Here is a 25,931-nt window from a genome sequence, read left to right on the forward strand (position 1 = left end):
ATGTGAGAGCTGAGCAAGAGATGATGGCTGTTAAAATGGTCTCCAGGGGTTCCCTCAACTTTAGGCCTGAATTCCTGCAAAGGTTGTTTATTTTTTCTTATCCTTGGCAAAAGTTTCCCAGTAGAGATTTTAGTCATGGAACTGGCACCAACTTTGTAGTCTAAGTGTCTGTGCTCTAACCTCAACGTAACCCCTTACTAGCTGAGGAGCTTGGAAAAGTCACTTAACTACTAGGGCCTCAGTTTCCCCACCTGTAAAATGTGGTGGTGGCACCTCATGGCCTCTGAGGTCCCTTTCGGCTTAAAGTCTATGATGCTGGAATGACTCATCACTTGTCCTGTATCTGATTGCCTCTAAAGTTGGTGAATCTTTCTTAGATCCAGCCTAAGTATCTCTGGCAAGAGTCAAAATGCAGACAATTCAAAGAAAAATGACATCAGTAATGATGAGATATTACCAACATTTATGTCCAAATGAGAAGTGATATGAAGGTCACTGACAATTATAGGAAGACATTACATTTCTGTATTGCTTCATGCTTACAAAAAGCTTTCTTCATAACAAGGGGGTTTGATCAGGTCACCCCATTTCTCAAGAAACTCCAGGGACTCCCTATTAACTGTAGGATCAAATAGAAAATTCTCTGGCTTTTAAAATCCTTCTCAAGCTGCCTACCTCCTACTCTTCCAGGCTTCTTTACTCCCCTCTGCACTCTTTGTGAGCAAGCTATTTGGGTGTTCATCATCTGGACCTCCATCACTTACTAAGCTGGGTGAGCTTGGATGAGCCAGTCAACCTCAGTTGCCTCATCTGTAAAATGAGATAATAATAATATACTACCTCCCAGAGTTGTGAAGATTGAATGAGATAATATATCCACAACGCTGTAAATCTTAAAGCATTAGGTAAATGCCATTATGGTTGGCGATTCCCACCCAACTCTGCCTTTGCACTGGTTGGCCACCATACTTGTTTCACTTTGGCCTTTCTTTTTCCTTGACTTCCTTCAAGATTCGGCTCAAATCTCCCCTTCATCAGGAAGCTTTGCCATGTCTCTCTAACTGCCAATATCTTTCCCCCCAAGATTACCTTCTGTCTAATTGATATTTATCTTCCCCATATATGGTTATTTATCAATTATCTCCTCCATTAGAATGTGAACTTTTTGAGAGTAGGGACAATGTTTTTTTTCTTTCTGTTCTCAGTGGTTCACAATCTGGCACATAAAATATGCAAAAGAAATCCTTGTTGACTAACAGTGTCAACAACCCTTGAAGGTAGGTAGTGTATGTTATTCTCTCTACCTATTGATGAAATGGAGTTTCAAAGAGATTAGGTGTTTGGTCTTGGTTCACCCAGCTAGGAAGTGTCAGAATTAGGGTCTTTGGACATTTAAGTCCCAGTCTCTTTCTACTGCATCACGTTGCATCAAATATATGTACAATTCAAAAAAGATTGAAGCCAGTTGTGTACTGAGGACAAGAGATGAAAGAATGAAGGGTCAGACAAGAACTCAAAAGTTTCTACTAGTTAGATAGTTAGATTCTACCAGATAATATTCTAAGATAGATAGTTTGAGTATTCTGATTTTATACAAAAATAGAGATTCAGAGAAAGGTCTCCCATCTGTTGGATGAATCTTTATGGAAAGATGGGACCAGTCACTCTTCAGGGAGAGGAGGTATGACCCAGATTCATTCTGTCCCAATGGCAAGGACAATTAATACAGATGAAATTTCAGCTCTATCAAAATTGAGAAGTAGCCTTTGAATCTGGACCTGCAATTTCATCTGTGTAGTGACCTCCCATTGAGAAAATTCCTTCTCTTCCAATGTCTTTGGTATCTGTTCTGGAGGTGTGCTTAAGGCCTGGAGAGGTGACATTACTTGCCTGAAATTACACAAGGAGGATGTGACTTGATTCCTTATCCTGAGGTCCACTCTCCAACTCCTGTGCCACAGAAGCCTTGCTAGTCTTTTGAAATTAAAAGGCTAATTCTAAATAGCAAACTCTTGCCTGGACCAACTTAGATCATGGATAAATTCAACAGAGTAGTTCTTAAAAGTCTTGATATTGGGGTTTGTAAATGGATAGAAAATGGATAATTCATCTTTAAAAAGAGGAATTTTGTGTTTTCTAAGACTGGCTTGCCTTACATAATGTAGGACCCATGACGGTAATAAGTATGAGAATGGCTAGGTCTCCATGGAATCCACCGTAGCTTTTAAACTTGGTGTCATGAGACTGGATGATGAACTGCACTGGGGAAAAATTGTGCTTCCTCCTTTACAGGCTTCCTTCTCCTCCTCCCCTCCTTCCTCCCCCTCCTCCTGACATTTTCCTTCTCTCCCTCCCCTTCACCCACACACCCAATCACTAGTTAGTCATTTGAGCCAGAGAGAAAAGGGAATCTTTGACAAGGAAGGAGGAAAAAAACTCTACAAATTCTTGGCATATTCCTCACTTTCTTCCATAGAAAGCCTGCCAGGAATTTTGACTCGCCATTTTTTTCTTCTTTTTCCTATTGAAACCTGGACTGTAAGGTTGCTTTGATATTCAGCTCCCTTTGACCATGGCCAACTCAGAGAGACTTGTAATATAAATAAACAAAAAAATCAGATGGCTCCTACTTGCTCAAATTACATTATTAAACAGTGGTATAAACTACTGGCAGATGATGACATTCAACATCTTCTGAATGGAATTGAGAGACAAGGCTCATAAGATTCTGTACCTGGGAGCTGGGTGGACCTTCCTCATTTGTACGATGAGAGAAATTGCCCTTATACTATCTACCTCACAAGGGCATTGTGAGAAAAGTGCAGTGAGCTTCACTAAAACCTACAGAAATCTCAGTTATGATCATTATGAAATAATAGAAGGATTGCATCTCCAGCAAATATAGATCCTTGGGCAGCTGTAACTGGCTATGGACATATGGTTTAATGCTTCTGTTGCCATGGTTGAATAGGAAACCCTTAAAGTGGTGGAGACTGAGTTTCATGAAAGGGAAGTGGGGATTGCCAAGAGCCAGTATGACTTCTACAAGAGCGAGTCAGTCCAGTCTAACTTTATTCCCACTCATCCCCTACATTTTTGGGGGGGAGAGTTAAGCGTTAAGTGTTAAGAATGAACTTGCTTGCTTTCTCAATCTCTCTAACAACTCATATAATTTATCTAAATTTTAGCAAAGATTTTATTTTTAAATTTAAAATGCTTTATTTTCCCCAATTACATGTAGAAACAAATATTAATATTTATTTAAAAATGTTGAGTTCAAAGTTTCTCCCTCCTTTCTTCCCTTCCCTCTCATTGAGAAGGTAAGTAATTTGATATAGTTTATACATTAGCAAAGCCTTAAACAAAGCATCTAAAGTTATATGAATGGACAAACTGGAGTGATGTGAGCTAAATAATATATAATTAAATGAATTTGGAACTCTCTGAGAGAGAATCAACCTTAAAGCTGGCCTCTAAGTACAGGGCTACAGGAATCTGGTCTTAACACTATGCTGTTTTGTATTTTATTAGTGGTTTAGTCTAAGATGTAAATAGCCTTCTAATCATATTTTTAGGTGACACAAATCTGGGAATAATAGCTAACGCCTAGGATAATAGAATCAGGGTAAAAGCTCTTCACAGCTGAGGCATTAGGCAAAATCTAACAAAATGAAATTCAGTAGGGGCAAAGAGAAACTCATATCTATTTCAGAAATATAAGATGAAGATTGTATGATTCAATGTTAGTTCATCTGAAAAAAGATCGAGGGTCCTCAGTGGACTGCAAGCTCAAGATTGCAGTGGGTCATGGCAGCCACAGAGGGGCAGAACGTCCAGAGAGAAAGAGATGATGATATGGCTATGTTCTACCAAATTAGACCAAATGGGCACCTAAGTTTAGTAGGACCATTCATAAGTCAGACAGCATCCAAAGAAGGTATCCAGAATGGTGGCAGGTCTTGAGTACAAGTTATGTGAGGGCAGGCTTAAATACATGGGGAATGAGAGGAAAAGACTCTGTGTAGGAGGCATGATCGCCATCTTCAAGTATTCCAATGGTAGTCACAAAGGAAAAGGATTAGACTTACTGGAACCAATAGGTGCAATGTGCCAAAGGTACATTTGGGTTTTCTAGAATAAACACTCCCTAATATGGGAGCTATCCTAGAGTGGAATAGGCTTCCTTGAGTGCTGTGAATTCCCTCTCCCTGGAGGTGCCCACATGGAGGATGCTACACAAACATCCTCTGTTCTACAAGCCTCAGGGGTCCTTCAAGGGTCCTTCCTTCTTACACAGAAGTGACATTGCTATGCCACCAGCACTTCTCCATATATTTTTTTGAGTGTTTCTTTTTTTCAGGACAAAAGCAAATGATCCACCATCTTGTTCCTAATAACAAGGAACATACCTGGAGGGTGGAGCTGGATGGTGGTTGGCAAAACTTTGCTACAAGAGCAGTGCCAGTGCCCTCCCCAGCACATTACCTCCCATTGACTCTACATGTATAGTTATTTGCATGCCCCCCCCCCAATTAGGATGAGGCTCCTGGAGGCCAAAGTCTGTTTCTGTCTTTTTCCGGCTCTTAACACAATGGCACTTGGTAAATGCTTGTGGACCAATTGACTCCTCCCTTTCAAGAGCTCATCTCCAAAGTCTTTTTGGGTCTTCCCAGCTATTCCTTTCTCCCTTCCTCTCATACGAAGATACCTGATAAGGTCCACACATTCCATGGCCAAGCTGGTTTGCCTTCTGTTAGGTTCCCCCTCACTTGCGACTCCATATTCTTTCTCCCTTCATCTCTTTCCTCCCTTGCTACCACGGGCATCCATCCACTCAGTAGTTTTCTGATCATGGATAGCGCTGGAAGGTGAGAAATCTTCCCAAGGGCTCTGTTTCCCACAACAGCTGTCACCATTATCATAACACTTTGACCCCTCTGAGACAACTCACTCCCAGGCTCTGACTTGTTTCCCCTTCAAACATCAGATACTTCATTGGATGCACCTACTGACATCTTCCTCTAGGCTTATTTCATTCCATTCAATTATACATACATACACATCTAATTACAATTATATTATCAGAAGCAGTATGGCATGGTTGATAGAGAACCCATTTGAACCAAGAATCTCTCTGTGTCCTTGCTGCCTCTAGGCTATGTGACTCTGAGCACCTTGCTTAATTACTCAGGCTTCTAGCCCAATGGAACTAAACACAAGTAGAGATAGGAGCTATATAAAGACCTCTTCTGGCCCCATACTGACTTAGAAAACCACAAATGAACACTATCTCTAACCAGTTACGCTTAAGTCTATTTTGTTAAATATTCTCCAATTGCATTTTAATCCAGTTTCTGAGTCAGACCACAAGGCCTGGTGTCTGACACCTTAGCTCTGGCATCTAAGACTAAGTTGCCAAGATGGTGTCAGCCTGCACCAGTAGAAGGCATTTCCTCTTCCAGGATTTCCCTAACCAATGAAATCACAGTCTACTTCCTCCTCCTCTTCTTCCAGAGCCACCGAGTCTTATCCCTCTTGGACCCATAGCCAACTCTAGCTGTCCTCTGGATGTTGGGCCACACTGTCCAACCAGCAGTTTAATGACCTCAGATCACATATCTCCAGGAATCTCCTGCCCGTGATAGGACACCTGAATGGATATTGCATCCACCTTGTTTACCTGGGTGTTTATTGTACTTGTCGCTTTACTTTTAGCCTTGTATCCATCTCCTCTGCTCCTATAGCTCCTCTAGGCCATCTGTGCACGGCTGGTTTGTTCATTCATTCATTCATTCTTCATTCACCAAACCCCTCTCTTCCTTCAAACCTTAGCTTGAGCTTCAATTTCAGTTTCTTTGGATTCCCCAAGTGCTACTGTTCTCCCTTTATAACTGCCTTGCATCTAGCCTCCTTGTGTATGTTTTGCCTTTATTTTAGAAATAGTTATCCTATATCTCTCCTTCTTCCTTACCTCTCCCCCTCCCCACCCCACACATAAACACACAAGGTATGCTATCTTCCCTATAGAATATGAACTGGTTTTGAGGGCAAGGATAATTTCCTTTGTAAAAAAAATCATTCCCCCAGCTTAGCATGGTGTCAGCACTTACAAAATCCTTGATTGACTAATGGACACCCTCTAGCCTTTATTAAGCGACTCTATCTAAGTCACAATTGTAGACTCGAGGGATGGAACATGGATAAGGAAAGGGGAATGATTTTGTGGATAGAGACAGGAAAACTCCCTTTACCTATTCAGACTGGCAGCTCCTTTGTGGTTTCTAGTCATAGTCAGTTAGATCTGGGGCACTGAGAGTTAAGGTGACTTCCCCACGGCTAGTGAGTGTCAGAAGGAGGACTTGCATCCAGGTCTTTTTTGACTCTGAAACCGGGGCATTTTCTAGTCTAGGACATAAGATACAAAGATAAAGGAGAGTGATGGGCCCTGCTCTGAAGGAATCTGCGATCTACACAAAGCAAATGGAGTGAAGAAGAGAGGTGAGCATGCATCTTTGTTGTTCTTTGCACAGACTCTGTAAACTGTCAACTATGGATGAAATTCCCATTAGTTTTGCTGCACTGCTTACCCTTCCTCCTTTTCCCCCCTCTCCTTTTGCTGGAAGAAGAAGAAGAGAGGTATTTAAGGGGGGGGAAGCATAAAAATAAAAAATAAAAAAATTAAGAGAAAGGAGTTGAAGGAATGAGACAGTAGCAATAACAACCGTGGCTCAGGGAAGGATAGAATTGTCACAGTTGATTATAAACAAATATATTGATTTCTTCTGCATAGACTTCCAATGCCCATGGGCCCCTACTTCCAGGCAGATGCATTCATGAATTGGGCCAATCAATGACTTGTTGCTTCAGTAACCCCAGATGGCATTGAAGGGAAGTCATTTCTCAACACCCTTTGAAAACTTAGAGTATGGAGAGTGGCCTGGGAAAGACCTGCCTGCTCACTGCCACCATGTTTGATGGCTACATTTCATAGAACAGAAGCAGCAGACCCCTGATCCCATTCGTGTCTATAGTTATGCCTTATTCCTTCCTGCAAAGCTTCCTCTAATCCACAAAATAAGGTTTGGACTTCAAGTGATCCTGTGGTGGTACCAGAAGCCTTTGGCATCTCATTTTCATCTTTTGGTACTACAGATGCCCCCTCAGATAGATGAATGTTGAATGCCCTTCTTTTCAATACCACTTCCATGAAGCTGTCCCTCTCCACTGGCCACCACTTTTCATCTAAGAGATACAAAGGGAATTTAGAAAAGCTTCTGGCCCTTTGACTGTCATCAGTGTGTAGCCTGGGGACCAACTGTATGACTGATTCTTAAGGCCTGTGGAGTCCATCACCAGCCTGGTCTCAGGGGAATTTATTTTTTTCAATTAGGGAAACTCTTTCAGACCTTCACTAAAGACTATGGCATATGGAAAGAACCAGTGGAATCACAGATTCATTCTTGAAAGACTACTGAGGTCCTGGGGTCCCTTAGGCTGCTCTCATAATTAAATTTGTCTAGGAAAAACTCTCTAGGACAAAGATTCTCAGCTTTCTTATTTATAAAATGGGGCTGATCTAGATGACTTCTGGTCCTCTCTGGCTCTATAGCTATGATTTTAAATATAGGAGAGTTATCAAGGTTTAGAGAGAATATAACAGGATAAATTTTTAAAAATTAGTAATACCTTCTATTCACAGAATTCTTGAAAACGTACAGAATAGTTTTTCCTTCAACAAGGCTGTGAAATTGGAAATGAAGGTCTTATTTTCCTCATTTTATGTATATGAAAGTGGTGGCTTGAGGAAATTAACCCACCATTCACATGTGTATATAACATATATATGTATATATATATATATAATGTAAAATGAGGAAAATAAGACCTTCATTCCCATTTCCAATGAAGAAATTAGGTAACTGGCCTTAAGGCTTGAATTCATATCTAGTATCTCAAGCCCAGAAATTTAAAAAAAATGTTAGTTTAAATTTTCACCATGAATTTATCAAATATCATCAAAGATAAACATTTCCAGTCAGCCCAGGGTTGGGGAAGGCTTCTGCTGTTGGCCCACAGAAAATAACCAGACCTTTATTCTCAGAGGATACACTAACAATTCCAAAATGGCAACCTTACCCTAGTTTTGGCATCAATCTTCGCTCCTCGGTCAAGCAACAATTTTACCATGTTGGCATTTCCTCGTTTTGATGCAACGTGTAAGGGTGTAATATCATTCTGTTGGAAAGAGAAAAAGCAAAGGTTTTTTTTCCCCATAGTTCAACAAGACAATGCTCTTATGTTTACCATGGCCCGCTGACATTGCTTCCCCAGAAAGGGAAGGCAAGTAGATATGATGATATTTCCTTGGGAAAGGCCTCTTTCTGTTTAGCCTCTACCAGAGGACTAGAGATGGATGAATAGATGGATAAATGAATGAATGTATGAGTGAGTGGGAAAAGCATTATGTAGGAGTGTGGTGTCCAACTCTTCATGACTTCATTTGGGGTTTTCTTGGCATTTCCTTTTCCAGCTCATTTTACAGATAAGGAAACTGAAGAAAACAGGGTTAAAGATCTTAACTTCCTGCCCCTAGGCCCAGTATTCTATCTACACCACCACCCTGCTACCAGGTACTCTGATAAGATGTTGTGATGGTTTGGTGTTATGGTCAACAAGCCCATGCAACTGAGTCACCATGTCTCCCTGCAAATTTATTTGCAGCATTTTGACTCATGACTTTTGATTAAGACACCCCAGTCTTTATTAAAGAGAAGGCACTCTCTCAACACCCTTTAATAACCCCAGATTCCAAGTTGTCAGGAGGGAAATGCATACTGGTTAAGTGAGTGGCTGAGTGAGTGACTTCCATTGACTTCAAGTGTCAAATACCTTCCAGGGAGTTCATCAGGGATGGGATCGCTTGACCAACCCCCAGAAGAATCCATGCCAAGGAATAGAGATTTTATGAGCATGTGTAGAAGAGCAGTTAGATTCATCTTGGTTTCAGTTTGGCAATTAAACTTCCCCTACTCAGAAATGATACTTGATCTCATTTGAGCATCATAAGATCACAGATTTATGACTGAAAGGCAGCAACAAGTCCAATTTTCTTATTTTACAAATGAAGAAAATGAGGCCCAAGAGAGTCAGCATCTTGACACAGGATGTGAATTTAAGTCTTCTTGATCTAAATTCAACAGATAGTACCAATACTGATAAATCTGGAGGGATAGTCAATAATGATATCCCAATCACCAGACACAACACAAAAGAGCAGGTAAAAATAGCTGCATTTTGAGTTTGGCAATTTGGGGGCCTCTGGTGCCAAAGGAGCCAGCTGGCAGAATGAAGCTGACTCCCTGATCACTGAAGAGCTAACTATTCAAGAGCGGATGGACCCTCCCCCCGTCGGGTGTATGCATCTGTGATGCACCAACCCCCCAACAGCACAATGGTCAGGTTGGACCATGGATGGAGCCAACGACTTGTTCCGCAAAATCTCCCTATAGGGCTCTGAGGCGGGTAGGGGACCAGGTACTGGAATGGGATGGGAAACAGCATCCATGGAGGAGAGTTGGGTGGAATGTGAGTGGGAAGCTGTCCTTGTGAAGTGACTAACTCTGTGGGCCCAAGCCCAGTCCTATGGGATATTTTGATATGAAGCTGTTGTTCCTTTGCCACGTCAAGTATGACTTAGTTATCTTTATCCCAGAGGCTGATTTCAGGGAGAAGATACGCCAAAGCTTCAGCCTGGTAATTTTCCACATTAATATCTTGTTCATATGAATGGTTAGTTGTCTTTTTGTATGAGTTTGTCTGCATGCATGCACAACCATGTTCATGTATGTGTATCTGTGTATATGAGCATTTGAGTATATGTGTGGGTGCATCTATGTATATATAAATATGTAAATGTGTATGTACTGGGTATAAACATGTATATTTATGGATGTGTATATCTACATTTTTAAAAGTATATACATATATGTGGGAAGAGTTGACAAGGTCAGGGATCATCTTTAAAGTCACATGTGATCCAAAACTTGTAATAATAAACTGATTTTATAATTTTTTAAGTCTTTCAAAAAGACTTTCATATTATTATATTTTAGCTTCCTTGTCATTCTAGGGTAGAGTAACAAGGGAAATGTTAACCATGGACTCAAGTTTTGGAGCCTTCCTCTGTGACCTTAGCCAAGGGACCTTTAGCTTCCTGGGCTTCATCTATAAAATTAATGTGGGGAGGGGAGCAGAGGGCACACTCTATGACCTTGGGGGTTCCTATCAGCTCTAATGTGGATCCTGTGGTTTTCTTTTCTTTTCTTTTCTTTTCTTTTCTTTTCTTTTCTTTTCTTTTCTTTTCTTTTCTCTTCTCTTTTCTTTTCTTTTCTTTTCTTTTCTTTTCTTTTCTTTTCTTCTCTTCTCTTCTCTTCTCTTCTCTTCTCTTCTCTTCTCTTCTCTTCTCTTCTCTTCTCTTCTCTTTCTTTTCTTTTCTTTTCTTTTCTTTTCTTTTCTTTTCTGTAAGGGGGGTTAAGTAGCTTGCCCAAGGCCACACAACTAGGTCATTATTAAGTGTCTGAGATCGGATTTGAACTCAGGTCCTCCTGACTCCAGGGCTGGTGCTCTATTCACTGTGCCACCTAGCCACCCCAATCTTGTGGTTTTCTCTGTACATTTTGTTTTCTCCCAATAGAATGCTTTATTTCTTCTTACAAGTTTAAAAAAAAACTCATTGATGAAGCAATTGAGCTTATACTTGAAAATCTGAAAACAATGATATTCCTTGTACACAACTCTGTTTTTACTTACATATTAAATTATGCTAAATGTAGTTGGCTTTTTTTAAAAAAAAATTTATTTAAGGCAATGGGATTAATTGATTTGCCCAAGGCCTCACAGCTAGGCAATTATTAAGTGTCTGAGGTCACATTTGAATTCAGGTCCTCCTGTCTCCAGGGCCAGTGTTCTATCCAATGTGCCACCTAGCTGCCCCCTGTAGTTGAATTTTTTCCTCCTAAAAAAATTATCTACGCTAGATTATTTAGTGAACAAAAGTGCTTGGAATCATTCAGATGGATTTCATTATTAGGATTTCAATTAACATGAACATCCTAAATGATAAAAGTTGAGAGAGTGTCTGAGATCTCCTGGGAACTGTCCCCCCCCACTTCTCTCCATATTTACCAGTTATACCCTCAATGTTCATTTAAATGACCACTTATTAGATCAAAGAAGAGAATTTTTAGTCATTGAGAAAGACTGCCCTATGAGGTTGAAGTCTCTCTAAGTTCTCTGTTCTCTGGCACCTGAACCCAGTAAGGAGACTAAAGTAGAAAAGGGATTCACAGACAGAGTGATGTCTAAAGCCTCTATAAGAATAGATGCATCAGTAAAGAGTATTCCAATTCTAGCTAACGATTCAGAGATACATCTTTTAGAGAATGATTTCAGCAGTCACAGAAGTGGTGATTTTCACATTGTGTAAAACTGGAATGACTTCCGTTTTCAACACCCAAAGGGAAAAAAAAATATTATGAAGCAAAGGAAAAAAAAGATTGTGAGAGAAAGATTAGAGATAAAAATATGCACAGACAATCATTCACTTGTTGGTTCATGGTTATCAAACTTTTTAGTCTTCAGGGTCTTTTTTAGATTCTTGAAATTTAATGAATATCCACCCAGGGAGCTCCTGTCTATATGGCTTGTATCTCTCACTATTTACTACATTAAAATGAAAATGCCTTAGTATAACTACAAAAATGATTTTGAACTTGTGTCGTCAAGTATACCTTAGGGGTCACTGAGTGCACTTTAGGAACCAGTGATCTAGATGATCCCTAAGGCCAGTTCCAGTCTTCTCTACATCTCCCAGATTCTTGACCTCTCTATTGATTTCATGATCCTGCCCTAAATCCTGTTCATGGACTTTAGCATATGAAAGATAAAGTTCACAGGAATTTCCTGAGCTCAGTACACTTGCTTGTTCATCCTCCTGGAGCCTTGGGTAGACCTGCCTAAAATATTTCAGCCCATTGCTCTACTAAGGAGGTACCCCCCGCCCAGACCTTAAGTATTTTGTTTAATTTCTTGGACCTCTGTTTTTCTCACAAGTGCAGAATTAGAAGAATGGACTAGATGGACTTTTTGAGCTTCCTCCCAGCTCTAGAACCATGATCTCTCTGACCTGACTTGGTTTGCTCACCAGATCTGTTGTATTGCCCTGGGAAGGTCACTTCCCTCTGCTGGCCCTCAGTTTGCTTAATAATAGAATGGGGGTGCTGAGCTAGCTGGCCTTTGCAGTCCCTTCCAGTTATAAAATCTGTGATTACATGCTGTGATACACACAGGCAGAATGTCCATGCACACACGTCTACATGGCCATGTTTAGTTGGGTTTTCATTTCCTATCATTCAGATGTTCCAGATTTTCACAACAGACTAGGCTAACACTGCACCCAAGTTCCCATTTTCCTTCTTCTCCTAACGCAACAAACATTATGTCCTTACTAAATGTAACACACTATGCTAAGCCCAGGAGATGCAAAGAAAGAAAATAAAACCATCCCTGCCCTCAAGGAGCTTACACTCTGCTGGGGTATACTGACACACATATTAATAAGTAAAACCCAAGGCCTTTTGGGAATTAGAGAAGGGCAACTTTCAAGCTCCAAGGACCCCCCCTCATTTATAGATGAGCCATCCACAGGGGAAAGGAACAGCCAGGTAAATCAGGGAAGGTTCCTGGAAATGAAGGAGCTTGACTAAGCCTGGAAGGAAAAGGATGAGGATTTGGAGAAGCAAAGATGAAGACAGAGGAGACCCAAACATGGGACATGTCTTATGGACGTGCACGCAGGCAGGAGATGAAAAAGTGACTTCTGGGAACATCTAGGAGTTCAATCTGGTACTCAGGTGGTACTCATGAGGTGGTGTGGAAGGTAATTTTTTTTAATGGAAGACACACTTTTACAGTTAATCTATTTCAAAGAAATTTTTTTTAGAATTTTGATTTTTTTTAGGTTTTTTTTTTGCAAGGCAAATGGGGTTAAGTGGCTTGCCCAAGGCCACAAAGCTAGGTAATTATTAAGTGTTTGAGACTGGATTTGAACCCTGGTACTCCTGACTCCAGGGCCGGTGCTTTATCCACTGTGCCACCTAGCCACCCCACAGTTAATCTATTTTAATAAAATTTTTCCCATCACTTTTTTCAAGTTTCAATTATATTTTATCTTTAATCTAAATTCTCTCCTTCCCCCACTCATTGAGAACAAGACAGAACCATTACAATATGGATAGTTATGTAAAACCAATGTCTGATTTAGCTACGTGTAGAATTAGAAGCCGAGATACCAGCTGTGCCACTAACTAGCTCTGTGGTCATCCCTTCTTCTCTCTGGGTCTGAACAATGGGGGTGCTGAATTAGCTCATCTCTAAAGTCCCTCCCACTGCTAACCTGCCAAGTGTCTACAAACCTCAGCTCCTCACAGGTGTTGACACCATATACGCTACTTCTGGAGTCCTGTGGCCATGGTTGGCATGGGCAGGGAACAGGGCAGATGGTCAGCACATACCTGCTGAGGGACTTAATCTCCCCCAAAGGCACAGTGACAATGACTGCTCTCTGGGATATGAGTTGTAGACACACTTAGAAGTCTTATAGAGACAAGCTACCCCAAATGGTCCCAAGGCTGGGCTTTGGCCAAGGTCTAAAGACTGACTTTCAGAACAGGGGCTCAGTCCAAGGACTGAGCTCTTTGGGCAAGGGGGAGGGAAGGAGGAAGTAGCTGCTTCATCTCTTCAAACCTTGCAGAAGCGTCCAAAGTTGGTTCTTTTGGGTTGCATAGAAAAGTAGACCCCAAGTAGACCTCTGACCCAACCTGACCGTGTGACCCTGGCCAAGTCATCTGCCTTCTCAACACTCTGGCCAAATAGAGGAAAATAAATTGCAGAGAAGGTGTCAACCTGCATTGGTAGGCATCACTGGTGTCAGCCCTCTCTATGCCCAGAAAAGTAAGGATGGTTGAGGCTCCACCATGCAGCAGGGAGCTTCTGCCAATCGGATGGCCAGGGCTAGGGATTCTGGGGTTGGCGACTGGACAGATTTTCTTTTTTTAACAGTCAAGTGATTGAGCAATCCAGAGATCAGTGCCAACGGTGCTGGAGCAAAAGGTGCGACTAACCTCATCTGACCTCCCTTACCCAGAGACCCTGAATCTCTATCTGCTAAAATGAAAGCTTTTCTGTTCTAAAACTCTGCAGCTAGGTGGCATGATGGATGAGCTGCTAGGGCTGGAGTCAGGAAAACTCATCCTCCTGAATTCACATCCAGTCTCAGACCTGGTTGCCTCAGTTTCCTCATCTGTAAAATGAGCTGAAGAAGGAAAGGACAAATCACTGCAGTGGCTGTTGCCAAGGAAACCCCAAATGGCGTCATGGAGAGTGGAGAATGGCTAAACAACAACGACAACATAAAGTCTAAAGTTCCAAATGTGCCAGGGGCAAAATCTGAGTTTTATTCCTGGCTTAGATATTCATTAGTCATAGGATCCTGGACAAGTCACTTAACCTTTGTCTGCCTCTCGTTTCCTCAGTTGTAAAATGGTGGTGAAACAACATCCGTCTTTCAGGGACACTCTGAAGATCAATTAAGCTAATACAGAGAAAAAGTTTGGGAACCTTAAAACTGTTTATCAGTATTAGTCATCACCATTATTGTCACTATTACTAGTTTGAGGACTGCTTCAGGTACCCTTCCATAATAATGCCCGCTGTCATATAATAAAATAGAATAATATTTAAAGGTGTGCTGGTAGATTTTTTTTTTTTTTTTGCAAGGCAATGGGGCTAAGTGGCTTGCCCAAGCTAGGTAATTATTAAGTGTCTGAGCGTAGATTTGAACTCAGGTCCTCCTGACTCCAGGGTCAGTGCTCTATCCACTGCACCACTTAGCCGCCCCTGCTGGTAAATGTTTAACAACTCTCTGGGGGGGGGGTATGCACACCTACTTTTAAGTTTAATTCGTATTAACACTTTCTTAAGTCTAGATAATAAAGAAAACAATAAATCAAATCCTGATTTGTATTTCTGATTGATTTCTGAGGTGCAAATGCTCACAATGAAAATTTAACCCTCGTGGGTTACCCTGTAATTTTTTTAAAAGCCTAAGGTTCTTCAGTTTTCCATTATTTTATCTTACTTGGTTCTTATAAACAACTTAAAAGGTAGGTGCTATTATTTACACCATTTTCCAGATGAGGAAACCAAGTCAGAGACAAAACCTCGACGGGTTTTATATAACATCTGTGGTAGAATTGGAATTCAGGTCTTCTTGACTTCAGTTCCAGTATGTGGCTGAACAGAAAATTAATTAGACAATTATCAGTCATGACCTCATCCCAGTCATGCCCAGACGCTCTCTAATAAAGTTCCTAAAGATGAGCGTAGGAATTTCTTCCTTGTTCATTGGGGCCTCCAACATGTGGTTCCACTCAGGCAAAGGCTCCCTCAGTGTTATGCTTCCCTCCAACCCAACCTTAACTATGGGAAACAAAATCTGAAATTCCAGAAGGGGTTGTGGGGGAGAGATCCTAGCCTACCTTTTTGATGTTAAAATAATCAGGGCTCTGGGGCAGCTAGGTGACACAGTAGATAGAGCACTGGCCCTGGAGTCAGGTGCACCTGAGTTCAAATCTGCCCTCAGACACTTAATAATTGCCTAGCTGTGTGACCTTGGGCAAGTCACTTAATCCCATTGCCTTAAATAAAAAAATTTAAAATAAACAGGACTCTTCAGATGATGTTTTCACCCAGTATATCGCCTAGAATCCAAGTAAAAAAGTATTTATTAAATGCCTGTTGTTTAAATGGGGCCACGTAAATAATCTAGTCATTGGGTTCAACCTCCTCAAATGAGCCAAAATCCCTTCTATTGTTTGCCTGACAGTTGGTAGGACCAGGGATCCAGAGCTGAGGTTTTGGAGATTCCCTAGACCAGGCAATGAGGTGGCTCAATAGACAGTGGCTGGCCTGGACTCAGGAGGAGCTGAGTTCAAATCCAGTCTTAGACACTTATTAGCTGTGTGACTCTGGGTAAATTGTGCTGCCTCAGCCTCAGTTTCCTCATCTGTTAAATGTAGATAATAAGAACTTCAGGTTGTGGTGAGGAAAAAAATGAGATAATTGCAAGGTGCTTGATATGTAGTCGATATTTAATAAATATTTATTTCCTTTTTTCCTCCCCTTAAAGGGCTTCATCATCATCATCATTTCTCCTATTGCTTCTCCAAGTAGATATAATCTCTCTTGGTTAAATCAACTCTGTCTTCATCCTTCCTGCATATTCACTAAAGCATCATTGGGAGACCTATAGATGCAATGGACTTTAGAGCTCACCTGGTTCACCTGCCATTTTTTTTTAAAAAGGAGAGAAAGAAGGAAGGGATTCTGACAGATGAATTGAGAATCGAACCCATGATCCTTTGTTATGGAGCTCTGAAGAGAAGGTTCCAGTCAGGAGGGCAGGGAGGCCCTCGAACATGGAGACACAAATGATGATGACCCCCTAATTAATGATCAGATACCAAAGGGAAGCTTGAGGTCAAAGTCATGCTAGATCTTTATCTCTCTCTCTCTCTCTCTCTCTCTCTCTCTCTCTCTCTCTCTCTTTTTGCAAGGCAATGGGGTTAAATGGCTAGGTAATTATGAAGTGTCTGAGGCCGGATTTGAACTCTGGTACCCCTGACTCCAGGGCTGGTGCTCCATCCACTGTGCCACCTAGCTGCCCCTGATTCTTTCTCTTTTAAAATGAAAGATCAAAAGAAATCAACAAATCTACACTAATAGAACATTATTTCATAGAATTTCAAAATGGGATTTATTCAGGTCAACTTAAAGGTATGGTTCCCACTGCAATGATTATGGAGCGACCTAGAAGTGAGCAATTCACATATTCAAAAGTTGTTATTGCTGCTGTTAAAGCAGAAAAAAAGAGAAAATCACAGTCTTAAATTACTTTATTTGGGGGGCACATGGAGGCTGATAGCATATGAGTGGCTGGTGTTATTTATAGTTTATAATAAAACTGTATTAGTGTAGCCTAGGAGAGGAATCCCCTCCTGTCCAGTTACTTCCTCCAGATGCAGGGTAGCTTGGTGCCTGAGGAAATTCAATGAAATCTTTTACCCAGTGAAACTTAAAGCTACTGACTTAAGGAAAATTTCCCAGCTTCTAAACAATATATATATATAATTTAATTTAGAAATGATTCTCAAAATATGATCTGGTTATTTCTGGGGCCAATTTCAAGATTGGCTCAGGGGGTCTAATAAATGAACAATTTTTATAAAAATAAATCCCAAAATGTTTTAATTTTTAATATAGCAAATATTGATATAAATAAAAATTCATGTGTGTGTATGTTGGGTATGATTTCAATAATTTTTAAAAATATTATATTTAAGGCAATGGGGTTAGGTGACTTGCCCAAGGTCACACAGCTAGGTAATTATTAAGTGCCCAAGGCCAGATTTGAATTTAGGTACTCCTGACTCCAGGCTTGGTGCTCTATTCACCGCACCACCTAGCTGCCCCCATATCAATAATTTTTAATAGGCCCTGAGATCAAAAAATTTGAAGGAATCTGCTGTACCAAGAGAGGTTGGGGACAAATACATAAAAATGAGAGTCACTTTTTCAGAACCCAAATCATCAACATGGTAGAGTGAAGGGAGTTGGCCTCAAAGTCAGGAAGTCTTAGATTCAAATCCTACAACTGAACCATACTAGCTGGGTGACCCTGGGCAAAACAGAGCATTTGCCAGTCTGCTGATTGTTCCCTCTGTTCATCAAATTGCAGATTATCACACAAAGACTTTTTCAAAAATGTCAGTTTGGTTGAACTGATTTTTGCCTAATTTTCTTTGCTCTTAGGGAGAGGTAGGGGAGATTCAAGGGGAAATGCAGATCATGTAATAATTAAAGACATTAATTAAAGATAATTAATTATAAAAATAAATTAATCATAAATTTAATTAATTAATTATAAAAACTAGAACTTTCTCAAAGTGAGATGATGCTGCCACAAAAGGCAGTTGAATTCTCTCTCAATGGGGCTCTTCCAAGAGAGGCATCATGGGCAATTATTAGGTAAGTAGAGAAGATTCAGTTCATGTGCGAGTCAGGTAGGTGCCTGTGGGGATCCTATAAACTGTGTCGATCCCCTTTACCTTCATCTTATACATGAGGACCGATTCTCAATTTTCTACATCCTACCTAGAAGACTTGGCTAAATTCTATTTTAAGAGTCTACAAATCACCAAGGCATTGAAATATCTAAAGAAAAATAAAGTGTGTTACTGACTTTAAGGGAAGAAACAATTTAGTTTTTGTCTTTTTTTTTTAAATTCAGTTTAACAAAGAAAGAAGGTTGATTTTCCTCTAAAGAAAATATTGCCTCAAGAGAAAGGTAGTGTAGGGTTAAGTGTATGAGCATTGTACATGGAGTTTGGAGGTCTGGGTTGGAATCTCAATTGGAATACTGGCTGGTGTCGAGGCACATCTCTCGGAGCTACTAGTTGGCTTGGCCTGCCTTGACTTTGGCTGGCTTGGCCTCACCTTCCTCTCCTCCTGCTCACCTCACAGACTTGTGGGAAGAGAAGTTTTTGTGGACCTTAAAATGTTCTAGAAATTTAAGTAATTCCTCTCAGTACTCTGGAGATTTTCAGCTGCTGCCATTTTCTTCCCCCAAAATCTAATTCTCTGGAGTAATGGGATTGGAAAATTGAGAAGTACTAGGGACCTTGGAGACCACTTAGGTACACTCCCTCATTAAAAAAAATGAAATGTTTTCTTAAGATAAAAAATTATTTGTCAACAGTACCACCAACTAAACTTGCTTAATAATTACTTGCATTTAAATTAATTTTGATTTGTAAAGTATACTTTTTCTGTCACTCTCTGAATCTTCTTCATAATTTTTCTGTTCATTCATTATCACGCAGACTAGTGTGTATTCTGTCTGTGTCTTTCTCTTTTTCTTATAGACATACACATGGGTGTACAGACACAAACCCAGGTCTTGTTTCATTCTAGGTCTCCCACTCTTTCCATTCCACCAGGCTATGACTCTGAGTCTCCAAGCCAGATTGTCCAATTCCATAAAAATGATGGTCCTGGAAGTTGGAGGTGATCTTTGTTAGTACAAACTCCTTGGTGTATAAAGGGGGAAACTGAGGCCCAGAGGCCCTATGTTGGAATGCACAGTTAGTAGCACTCTCTCTAGGGCATTACAAATAGAGGACAGGAATAAAAAAATAGAATGGCCAGAGATTGCTCGGTCTTTCCCTTAGAATGGAGGATGTAAACCATCAACAACTTATGTAACAAACATGCATCGTCCAGCAAGACAAATTTCCACCATGTCCAAAAATATATGTGTCACTCTCAAAGAGAGCGACTAAGGTCCAAGGTTTGACCCTCTCAACATCAAATATCTTGAAAATGAATGGGTACAATATATAGTACATGAGGACTGACCCTCAACTGGCTCAAGGAAGCCTTGAGTCAGCCAAACATTGATCTACTGATTTTAACCAATAAAGAGACTCCTAGCAAACAATACAACTACAAGAATGAAAACTCTCATTTAGATGTTACTTTAAGGTTTGTCAAGGACTTTAAATTTATCTATTCAATCCTCACAAATCTGAGAGGTTTCCTCATTGCACAGATGGGGAAATTGAGACCGAGAGAGGGTGACTTGCTCAAGGTCATACAACCAGTAAGTGCCTCACTTTGAACTTTGAACTTTGTTCTCTCTGATTCTAAGGTCTATAATCTATATCCCCTTAGTGGCTTTAAGCATTCTCTGATCTTTGATTCTTCTAGAATCAATCAATCAATAAGCATTGATGAAGTCCCTTTGTTGTATCAGACTCTGTGCCAGATGCTAGGGAAATAAAGAAAAGAGATGGTCTCTTTTTTCTTTTTAAAGAATCTAGCTGGGCAGTGTGTGTGGCTAGAACCAAGGTTGGAGTCATGCTACTTACTGGCTCGGTGACCCTGGACAAGTCACTCATCCTCTCAGTGCTATGGATGACTCTTTAAAACTTTTAATTTATAGGGAAAGATGTTGTCCAACAAGGGAAGAATTTTTTCTTATGGCAATTTCCATATAACTTATCACAGGCTGGGTCAAAACCCAATAATCACAAGAATTATTATTATAATTAGAACAATATTACTATCAATGATCATTATCATAATAATAACTATTATAGTAATAAATTATTATTATAAAATTGTCCCTGACAGGAACAATATCAGTGATAAAGTTCAGACTTCTCTAGAGTAGACTGATTAGTTTTTGTCTCTGCAACCCCAGATCTTGATAGGGAATCATCACTTAATACGAATCTTGGTGATTATTTGATTCTTTCTACTGCAGCTGTCAGACAAATCATGGATACACTCAGGAGGTGGTGTGTACCCCCTTTTGTGGTTCACCGTACCCTGAAATTGAGGAAAACTTAGGCTGCAGAAGGCAGTAATAGAAGGGTCCAGTCTGAGTGTTTGTGTGTGTGTGTGTCATATGTGTAGTGTGTTTTACGGTGTGTGTGTGTGTGTGTGTGTGTGTGTGTGTGTGTGTGTGTATAAAGGTACCATGTTCTATTCCAAAAGATATATTTAATGCTGGAAAATACTTCCTGGCTGAAAGGGTTGGAGAATGCCATGTATATTTTTGGACATGGACATGGTGGAAATCAGCTTTACTAGATGATAGATATTTATGAGTTGATTTTCTTTTCAATTGGGGAAGATGGGAGAGAGAGAAAAATGAACCCTGTTAATGAACAAATTAAATTAGATTTTAAAACAAAAAAATATGGGTGAATGTCCAAGCCCCCAGGATGTAAGGAGGAGCCTTCATCAAACAGCATGGGAGATTGCTGCTCATGCACCTCCTGGGATCACATTTGCTATTCTGGCAATCGCCTGGACGTCGCAGAGGCTCTGAGAAGCCCAGACGGAGGCTCCGGCTGCCCTTGTTCTCCGGTCAGTGTGCATCTTGGGCTGGAGGGCAGGCTGGGGGAGCCGGGCTCCCTGCCCCTCCCCAGTGGGCAGCTGCAGGCTCTGCGTCACGGCCTTAGGACCACAGTGAGGCCACAGGCTGACGTCACCCAGACAGGATTTCTTCAGTGACTCAAGTACCCACTTGGTGTTGAGCAAGGTCAGCCAGAGCAGGGGAACCAACCTCAGCCTCTGGACAGATCTCTGCAAGGAGCCTTCTTTAGTGGATGCCCATGATCCCCACCTGGGGTTTGGAGTCTGTCTTTGCAGAATGCTGATGAAGAACCATCATGTCCACCCCCTGATATGTTCGTGAGGCTTCCCCTATTAGAAAGGAAGCTCTTTGAAGGCAGGGATAAGTTCATTTTTATCTCTGTACTCTCCACACAAAAACAGTATGCTTGTTGATGGATTGATTGACTTAATACAGTGACTCCAAAGTTTAGGCACCAACTTCTCTGGGGTCTGGTCTTTGGAAAGAACTCTGATCCTCTTTGGATCTTGGGCTTCCTTCAACAGTCAGGATAAGCTTTCCCCATTTCCCTCAAGTTGCTAGAGTGGTCTTCCTCTCCCCCTGCTCCCTAAGCAAATGGCCTTGATTTATCTTGGGGGGCACCTACATGTGTATATGGTGTTCTCCCTGATTGACTGAAAGCCACTGGAGGACACAGACTGTCTCCCTTTTGTCCATGTCCCCAGCACTAAGTACACTCTTGGGTTTAAATGGCTGATTGCAAGTAGATCTTGGACTTCATCCAGTCTTCATTTCATAGTTGGGGAAACTGAGGTCATCAGAGGGCAGAAGCAAGCCCAAGGGAGTCTCATTGAACTTTTTCTAGTAGACATCTATTATTTCTGCTAAAAGATAAGAATTAGGAAGCTGCAGGGAAGGGGTAATAAGGGATTACTGCTGAACAAAATACTTCCACTCTAGTTTGTGATATAAATTTTTTTTAGGTTTTTTTTGCAAGGCAAATGGGGTTAAGTGGCTTGCCCAAGGCCACACAGCTAGGTAATTATTAAGTGTCTGAGACCAGATTTGAACCCAGGTACTCCTGACTTCAGGGCCAGTGCTTTATCCACTGCGCCACCTAGCCACCCCATGATATAAATTTTTTAGAGATGTGTTACTACCTAAGCTTGCTAAGCCATGGATAGAAAAATGAAGCAAGGGGCTCAGAGGGGTCATCTATTGTGCAGGCCTCCCACAGCAAGGTGATCAATTCACTTAGGGTCTCTAACCAGCCTGTAGAGCAGGGATATTTGTGTTATCAAAATCTTACTACTTCATTCTATGTTAGACTGGTCCTTATCACTGAAAAGTTTGAATGGAAGAATTGCATACCTAGGTGGTACAGTGGATAGAGAGCTGGGCCCGTAGTCACAAAGATCAGAATTCAAATCTACCTCAGACACTCACTAGCTCTGTGATCTTGGACAAGTCACTTCATCTTGTTTGCCTCAGTTTCCTCATCTGTAAAAATGAACTGGAGAAGGAAATGGCAAACCACTCCAGCATCTTTGCCAAGGAAACAGCAAGGGAGGCCATGGAGAGTTGGACATGACTGAAAATGACTAAATAACAAAATTAAAGACATTTTCCCAAAGAAAGGCAATTTCATGGTTTTATACATTATGGTATAGTGCAAACCCAATTAGAGCAGTAACAAACATTCCAAGTGCAACCAGCTCAGATTAAAATGTAATTGTAAAATATTTAATAAAAATACAGTAGGCTATAGTTAATGCTAACATGTGGTTTTATAAGTCAATATGCACCCACTGCCATCCTTAGGAATGGATAGTGACTCTATTTCTCTGTAGATTTGATTCCACTGGTGTAATGGAGAGAGTACTGGACTTGAGGAGAGGATCTGGATTCAAAATTTACCCCTGACACTTATTAGTTGTGTGACACTGAGCTAATCACTATCTCCCCATGCCTCAGTTTCCTCATCTGCAAAATGGGAAGATGAGAGAAGGGATTAAACCAATGGCCTCTAGAGACTCTTTGAGTTCTAAATTTTTAAAGGCAGAATATGGTAATTAAAGAGTTGAACAGTTTCACCACCTTTTGATGGTGACATTGGCCATGTTTATTCACATCTTAGAATCCCTGGGTCTCATCAGAACTCAACTCCTATGAGGTCTCCTGGAGAAAAAAAGAATCAGGGATGGAATTGGGGACATGTCCTTTGTGAGCCCTACTCACTCTGAAATTCCTGAATAGATGTTATGGCAAGTGGAAATATCTTCTACCATTGAATGGAAGCTCCTGGAGGGCAAGAACAGTTTTATTTTTGTCTCTGCCTCAGTATCCAGAGCATAGTAGGTCCTTATAAATGATTGATTGACCTAAACTAGTCTGGTTGAAAGAGTCTAACAATAAACTCTTCTCTTAGATATTTTAACTACCACCAAAATCTCTTTGAGTTACTTCATCAGTTCCTTTTATTTTGTGCAGAGGACCATACATGACCAAAGCAGTCGGGAGTTATTGAAGCTTGACCACTGAAGAGGCAATGTGGCTTAGTGACTGAAGAGCACAACTTGAAGCCAGAAAAACCTGCATCTAAGTCCTTCTAACTGTCCTGACTGTGTGACCCTGAGTGAATCACTTACCTCTGCATGATCTAGCTAACCAACACTCCCAGACTCTAGGTTGCAGGATAGACACTGACCTATATTGATGGAGGGAGTTAGTTCCTTCCACCAAGGAAATTATAAATTTAATTTCATCACAGTCCCTTATTACTGAATCAAATTGCATCTGAAAAAAAGGAGGAAAAATTACTGACAATCTTTTTGTTATCCAGACTTCCCTTTGAAGGAATAGAAGAAAGTTTAGCCTTGCTCATCAGAAATATCAAACTAGGTGATGGACTTGCACTTATCCATGGGATTATAGAAGCTGAGAGAGATCTCAGAAACCAACTAGTTGAACTTTCTCATTTTGCAAATGAAGAAACCAAGGCTCCAAGAAGAAAGGGGAAGACTTGGTCAAGGACACAGAGATAGCAAACAGAGAAAGTTGGAGCAAATCTGAGGTCCTGGGACTAGCACCTCTCCTCATTCCATGAAACTATGTTGTCCCCTAATTCTATGGGACAATATGGATCCCCAGCCAGTCATTCTCTAAGTCTTCTCTTATCCAAGTTAATCCTCTCTGGTTCCTTCTACCAACCCGATGATCTCCAGACCCTGCTCTGGCCAGATTGTCCTCTTTCTCCTGCCTATTATTATCCTAGAAATATAGCATTTAGGACTTAATATAATATTCTAGATGTGATCCAAACTGGGCAAAATATAGTCAGGAAATTCTCTTTAAATGTAGCTTGCATTCCTATTGTTTTTTTAACTGACCTATCATACTATTGGCTCGTTGAATAGATGACAAAAACCCTCCAAATTCCTTTCTTTTATGACATGTAGCTGGACTACAGGATCAGAGCACCCCAGGGTTCTTAGAAACTTTCTGGTTCAAGCAATTTCATGTTACAGTTGAGGAAACTGAGACCCATAGTTGTTAAATGATTTTCCCATGGTCATTCAACTAGTCACCTTCAGAGGTGAATCCAGGTTTTGCTGTGCATTATTAATATTTCCTACCCCCATGCTTCTTTTCATGAGCTGGAGAGGCAAGGGAGAAGGAAGTGCCCCACCAAAACCGTGGTGGGGAGGAAATGTGCATACTAGAACATCCCTATATCTTTCCTATCCCTGGTAATGAAGCATCTAACAAAGGAGTTTGGGGAACATAACAATCTCTCTTGGTTGAGCTGCTACTGAGTTGGAAATTCAGAATAATTGTCCAGATTGCCACTTGGCCCTGGGATCCTCTCTCCAAGAACATTAACTTGACCATGTTAAGGCTTTTGATTTACTTATTACAAAATCCTTTAGGCAGTGGAGGTAAAAATATTTATTTTTGGTTCTCCACTTGTGATATTCATTGTAAAACTTATTCATATCCAAATCTGCAAGGTCAACATACTGCGGACTGCCAGCTCAATATACGTCAACAGCCTAATAGGGTAGCCAAGAATGCTAATGCAATCTCCTCCTCCATTAAGGGTGGCAACACTCCCAGGAATGAGACAGAGAGAGTGCCATTGTATTTTGCCTGGACAGATCACATTTAGAATACTGTTTTCAGATCTGCATGCCATGTTTTAGGAAAGGCACTGAAAAGTATTGTTCCCAGAGAAGGGCAACCAACATGGCAAAAATCCTCAAATCCTCCTAAATAGGACTCCTGGAAGGAGCTGGGGAATTCTCCTGGAGAGGAAAAGAAAGCAGGAATGGAATTGGGGTCATGCCCTTTAGGTTCAAGGATTGGGTCATGGATCAGACAGATTGAATTGGCTCTGGAGGGCTAATTCACAATGGGTGAAGTTGGAGAGTAGCAAATTAAGGCTTAACATATGGAAATATCTTTAAACAATTCATGATTGAAAAAGTATTTGTTTAAAGATTTAAAAGATTTGTTTAAAGAACTTTGCTCAACACTGAGTGAATGAGGAGAAAGGTGAGTTATCTGTGGAATGGACCACCTTGGGTGGGAATGAGAATGAGAAGTTCTTTAATCCAAAGCTCAAAGACCACTTTTCAGGGTAGAGATGTCTTTCTACATATGGTTCATTCTAGATGTCCATTCTAACTAATATCCTATGGTACTGATGTCACTTAGGAAGGTTCCAGCTTATTTGGGGATTTCAATTTGAGGAACAATTCTATCACCAGCCAGTGCTACCAGAACCACAATAATTCCACAGGAAGGTTAGAGCACTCAGAGTTCTATGGACCAACATAGATATTAATAAGGTCAATGTCCCAGATCTGAATTGGATTATGGGATGAGATTA

General features: G+C 40.8%; 1 protein-coding gene across 17 annotated transcripts in view; it reads right to left on the minus strand.

Annotated features, from left to right (window-relative positions):
* The window catches only part of ANK3 (ankyrin 3), a 702,796-nt gene that overhangs the window by 196,801 nt on the left and 480,064 nt on the right, over positions 1 to 25,931 (minus strand). For all 17 annotated transcript variants that reach the window (XM_074232298.1, XM_074232306.1, XM_074232303.1 and 14 more), the window contains one exon: positions 8,137 to 8,235. In XM_074232298.1, the coding sequence (XP_074088399.1) occupies positions 8,137 to 8,235 (99 nt within the window). The remainder of the gene's footprint in view (positions 1 to 8,136; positions 8,236 to 25,931) is intronic.

Source organism: Macrotis lagotis, chromosome 4 (assembly GCF_037893015.1).
Source record: "Macrotis lagotis isolate mMagLag1 chromosome 4, bilby.v1.9.chrom.fasta, whole genome shotgun sequence".
In the NCBI taxonomy this organism is placed as follows: domain Eukaryota; kingdom Metazoa; phylum Chordata; class Mammalia; order Peramelemorphia; family Peramelidae; genus Macrotis; species Macrotis lagotis.